General features: G+C 36.6%; 1 protein-coding gene across 1 annotated transcript in view; it reads right to left on the reverse strand.

Moving 5' to 3' along the window:
- The window catches only part of LOC129772944 (uncharacterized), a 32,480-nt gene extending 29,050 nt beyond the window's left edge, over positions 1 to 3,430 (reverse strand). Inside the window, exons 1-3 of the mRNA XM_055776478.1 lie at positions 3,249 to 3,430; positions 3,112 to 3,189; positions 1,654 to 2,972 (exon numbers count right to left, since the gene is read on the reverse strand). Of these exons, the coding sequence (XP_055632453.1) occupies positions 1,654 to 2,972; positions 3,112 to 3,189; positions 3,249 to 3,299 (1,448 nt within the window). The 5' untranslated portion in view covers positions 3,300 to 3,430. The remainder of the gene's footprint in view (positions 1 to 1,653; positions 2,973 to 3,111; positions 3,190 to 3,248) is intronic.
- Positions 3,431 to 6,009: the final 2,579 nt, after the last annotated feature.

The raw sequence follows: 6,009 nt of genomic DNA on the forward strand, positions 1-6,009 counted from the left end.
CAATCTTGCTCTCAACATTCACTTGTTTGCCAAAATCGGAAGGGCCGTCCTCCGAGTCACTATCTCCAGCATCCACATCGCTGTCTCCAACGCTTGGGGCACGATGACAAAGTCAATATCATTTGTTGACACTAGATTTTCGAAAGCGTCTTCGTCCAAATCAATCAGATAATTGTACAGCTCCTCCGGATTATCGAGAAGCTGATATATCCTATTGAGAAAAAAATGTACCGTAGTTGCACAGCGTATGAAATTTCATACGCTCAAAAGTAAACAGATTTTTTGCGGTTTCATAATTTTCTTCGGATTTTTTGCTAGATATCATTTTTTACACTCGTCTAGTAGTGTTTTGTCACAAATTTGAGCAATTTAGAATCATTTAATAAGAGGAGCCAATTATTGGAAAATAAGTTTTATTGGTTCAATAACAAGCCCAAACGAAGGGTGGCCCATTTCGCCCCACCTGGTCATATTGCTGGTCATATAATGTAAACAAAATTAAGAAATAGTCATAAGTCAAAAAAAATCACTCTTCTTGTAAAAATCCTCGAAACAGTGGCGAAACGTAGCCGTAAAATTTGCACGCTACAGTGGCTCGGCTACACACTACGGAGTGACCGGAACGAGATCTGGAAACAAACGTTGGTCTGGAACCAGCAGAGGTAGACTCATGCGAAGTGTGTTTGAAATACTTTTGATTTTTTGTTGTAGGAACTTTCTTTCGGTTATAACAAAAATTCTATTTGAGGGTTGAAGCAAATGATTGTGCTTTTGTATTGATGAAAAAATTACATCCGGTATTTTATATAAACAAGACCAATGTTTTTTTTATAATTTCACTTTTTTTTTATCCCATTTATTTATTAGGCTCATTAGCATTTAGCTGTAACAGAGCCGGGTTTAATCGTGTACATGTACATATGTTTAAGTTTCTATAAATTGTGAATTACACAGTAGTTAGTAGTAGCCATTTAGGCGTTAAGTTTTCTGTTCCATTACATTATGGTAAATTACACAGTAGTAGCCATTTAGGCGTAAGGGTATTCTTTCTGTTCTTCCATTGTTCAGCAGACCGGACAGCGGAGACAGTTGATATTGATCATTGTTGAGTTATTTATAGCACAGCAGCCCGATATTTCTTGCAGAGCAGAGCAGTTGTATGGATGAATCGATCTTTGTTCCACCGTGGATCGATTTCCATCGCTGATGATGGTTACGTGGACGTAGTTATTCTATAACAACACAAAGATGGTCATTTGAGGGCCCTGAGTTTGAACTCACGATCGATCGCTTGGTAAGCGAACGCGTAACCAAGTGGCTACGAAGACCCCCTATAATTTCACTTGTTAGCACATAAAAATAATGGCTTTTACTCGCTCGAATGCTGTGTCAGTTACATTCAAGGCTTTTTAGATTACTGGAGATCAATACTCCACTTTTTGGATTCTCATCCTTTCCGACTTACCTTTTTGTTGAACCAACAAACTCTCACGTGATGTCTCACATGTTGGGCATTTCTGAACCTTCTTTCGCACTACTTACACTTGACTGGATGCTTGGACTTGTGCATTTGTAGCTTTTCGTGTGAATCTGCTCGTGAACAGTTTTCTGATCGTTATTCTTGCACATTCCATCATAGTAATGACTCAATCATGTTTATTTGAAGAGCTAAGCGCTGCGCGTTGGTGTGTCAAAGTATCGCAGGTAAGACGAGAGGGAGGAGCTTTAATATTCTGGATAAAATGCACCTTCGTACGATGATCGTTGTATCTGTGCCGATGGAAAAAATGTTTGTTACAATCCACGCAGGAATATCTTTTTCTCTGTTTTGCTTTTTCTATAACTTCCTTTTCCCCAATACCATGTATCTTCGCCCGGTGGGCGGATAATCTCAGCTTGTGAAAAAACGTTTTGTCACAATCTTCGCAGGGATATTTCGTTGCCTGTTTGGCTCTTACCATGACATCCCTTTCCTCAATGCCATGTATTTTTGCCCGGTGAGCGAATAAACTTCGCCGGTGGAAAAATGTTTCGTCACAATGGTCGCAACAGTGATTTCTTGGCATCTCTATAACATTCGCAATCATCCCAGCTTGATGAAAATTTCGTCCGTCTTCCAATTTCTGATGGTCGTTATCCGGGTCGTCGGATTCGTTCATTTCAACTTCTATAAGAATTCCATCCGTGAGCGGTTCCAGTATTATAGGTTCGGGTTTTTTTCGTTCCAATTTTCTTTGATTTTTAAGATGATACGTTCTCAGATGATGTTTCATTTGATGGACATTTTTGAACTTTTTATCACATCGCTCACATTCAACGGGATGTTCACTGCTGTGACTCGATTCGTGCAATGCAAGCGTAGATACGTGAGCAAAAGTTTTGCCACAAACGGAGCAAGAATGCAGAACAGAATCCGCGCTAATATAACTATGTTCTTGAGCCTCATGACATAGAATAGTTTTTCTTAAGATCGATCCCTTATCACAAAAGCGACATTTGTACTTGTAGCTTTTTGTATGACTCTGTTCGTGGCATTCTTTGCGATATTTCGTCGTGAAGGATCTATCGCAGTATGAGCAAAGGTAGGAAAAGTCACATTCATTTGTATCCTTATGTTTCAAACGATGATGTACCAATGCATCTTCACTGAAATAGGCTTTACCGCAGAGCTCACACGTTAAGCGGGTGGAAGTGCCCTTTTTTGCAACCCCATGTAAATCAACAATATCACGATTTGATCGAAACTCTGGTAAACACTCTTCGGTATGCGTCCTCTGATCAATGACACCTATCGTAGCATACGTACAATCCTGGTCATTAGTTTTAACTCTAACATCTCGATTATCAAACACCGAGGTAAGGTGCGTTACCGCTGTTCCCGTCTCTGTGAACGATGCTGACTGATTATTGCCACCCACAACGTCGTTCATGTCGTCATTACGTTCGACTTTAACGATACCTCGCAATATGTCCTAGAATTTGTAATGACTCATTGAATATTTACTAATAACTAATGGATAGTTTTCATTGGATGCATCCATTAATCGAGACCTGAAAACACTAGCTTAGAATAGTCACACAACCCTCCTCCCCGGGTTCCAAGTTGCATACCTCGTTTTCAGTTCCACTCTTCTGGAGTATGGTGGGTTTACTCTCGAATTCAGAGTACGGGTTTTCAGGCCAGTTAGGCTGAAAATTAATCAGAACTTCCATTCATAACTCCGGCATAAATATTTTGTTATACTCACAGAAACATCACAATTTTGTTCAGTTGATATGCTATAAATTAACTCTAGCATAACTGGTTGGTAACTCGATTGGTTTCCTCTCAAATCAGCATTGATTTCACTTATTATTTCAAAGGATGTACCAACAACAGCCGTTTATAATTAACGTCGAAAATATCTCATTTCCTTCGTGTTTTGTTTTGCGACAGTTGTGGCTGAGAAAAGGTATTCGAAGGAAGGTACTTCTGTTCAGTTGATTGGTTTGAGAGATGCTAGACGTTTTTACAATTGTCTGTAAAATTTAAAAAAAAATGGAAATCATGCCCTGAAGAAAATTTATACCGAATTTGTATGAAGCTAGGTAGTGCGGACTGAATCAAAACGGTTGTCAAAAAAGATCCAATTGAAATGTCAAAAAAAGATCCAATGATTAGGAGTGTTATTTTTCTTATAATAATCAACACTATGAAAAAGGCAAAAATAATTAAACATATAAAATGAACGAACTACATTTTTCAGTCAATTTTTTAATTGACCATTTCATCTCTGAAAGAGCATCTTATATTGCATGGTATCAGAACCTGACAGAATATAAACAACCTACGAATAACTCTTAGTTTACTCCAAGGTTTTAATGTGGGAGCAAAATTCGACATTGGCGAATTTCGATACGTACATACATAGCAAAAGTGAAATGTTTTGGAGATGTTTTCTCTAACGTCGGTGAAAACAGCTTTGCTAGGGACACTGACCGAATGAAATCCGCTTATTTATGATCCGCTAGTTCTGGTGATGAATATAACGGTAAAGCTATCTGCGTTTCGTGTTGATGATGGACGTAATCTTCTGAGTCAATTACCGGCTTTATTGTGGAGAAGACATTACGGTTTCTCACGAGGTTTCTTCTCCGGTTGAAATGTAACGATATATTTCTATCAAAATAAATCTGAAAAAGTGTATGAAAGGTTTGCTACACTTTTGGTTTTCAATAATTGAAACATCGTACTTACTCCACAAATACGGGAAACCTTATTCGGAACTAGTTTGTCGTCTCTACAAAAATCGACCCAGTGCGTCTGTAAATACGTTTCCGAAGTCACGAAATCACAGTCACGTAAATGTTCACTCGTGCGATTTGAAAATATTCGATAAAAAGTGGAACGAAGAGTTGCCAGATGATTTTTTAAAAAAATCCGTAAAAATATGTGAGTCTGTTAAAAATGTGGAAATGTCTGTAAAAGTGTGTGGATCTGTAAAAATGTCTTTTAACGTCAATCTTCATAGATTCATTAATATTTTGTACATTGCGATGCACGGAAGATTGTCTTTTGTATATTATTGTATATTTTGTATAGGTGTATTTTGTATATATACAGCCATTCCATGATAAACCGATATAGTGGTTCAAAGATCTCGATGAAAAGTGGTAGTTTTGTTCTTTATCGCAAAAAAATTAGACCGTTTTTTTAATTTTTCCGTTAGGGTGACCATTTCCTTTTTAGGGTGGTTCAAAAAATAATTTTTTCCCACTTTTTCCCAAAACTGACTTTTTTCAAAAATTCATAATTCATAATAAAGAACCACTGAACCAGTTTAGATCATCGACATATCTGAATGAAGACAGTGAGCCAGCTTTTTATAAAAAAATACTGAACTTGCAAAAAAAATGAATAAAATTTTTGTAATTATCGATTGTATATGGTTTTTGTTGCATTCATGGCTTTGGACTAGAGGGCGCTATATTTTTTATATTTTTTTTGAAAGATGAAGATGTTATACATAACATATCTCGTTTTCAGAGATGCAATTTTTTCGTTTATGAGATATGATTTTACAAAGTTAACCGTTGGTCCGGAAAATCATTTTTCCCTTGAGGACGCATGAAATGGCTATATATATATATATATATATATATATATACATATATATATATATATATATATATATATACATATATACATATATATACATATATATATATATATATATATATTTATATATATCTAAAGGCTCAAAAGGGACCTTTCCTTCATCGGATTTTGCGATTAGCAACACATTTGGGCTTCCATTTTTACCATTTTCATTTATATTTCGGTCATATGGAAATTCTATTTTCCTAATTTTCCGACATTCCTTAAGAGTTTTCCGAAAATTTTTCGATTTTGCTCTCCACTATATTGATCTACAGGAAGAAAATCGGGCCATCTCTTCTTCGGGTTTTCCGCTTATGAACAGATTTCGTTTTTTATTTATATAGATAGATATAGGCTAACAGTGCAAGGTTGAAGGGATGCTCATGAACTGGGATGAAACGATCTCCGTTATCTCTTGGATGTAGTCAATCATAATATTACTCAAAGATGTTCCGTCAGGGCTTCGAGAATCAACTCATTGTCGTTTGCTCAAAAGAGATCCCTCTAGGAGCGTCATTTTTAAGGAAATTAGCGACGCACATGTTGCCGTCCTCACGTTTGCTAAAAAATGATTCGCTTGGCGGTGAGTGAAATATCTCTGATGTGATGAATAGAGCCTCTCATTATATCCAAATGTTGATTGTTATATCCAAAAAGTATGCAACAAAAATAAAAAGTATTTTACATATATGTCTGTGAATTTACAAATTTTGTAAATCTGGCATCTCTGGTGGTCTTAGAATTTATCGCAAGAAATCGCTTGAAAAAATGCATGAATTTGCTTGAAAATGAAGTGGATTGAGTCCGCACCACTAAGGCTAGAACTATAGGCACCCTTAGAAAAATCCTCGGTCGAAAACTACTAAATA

This window comes from Toxorhynchites rutilus, chromosome 3 (assembly GCF_029784135.1).
Source record: "Toxorhynchites rutilus septentrionalis strain SRP chromosome 3, ASM2978413v1, whole genome shotgun sequence".
NCBI classification, from domain to species: domain Eukaryota; kingdom Metazoa; phylum Arthropoda; class Insecta; order Diptera; family Culicidae; genus Toxorhynchites; species Toxorhynchites rutilus.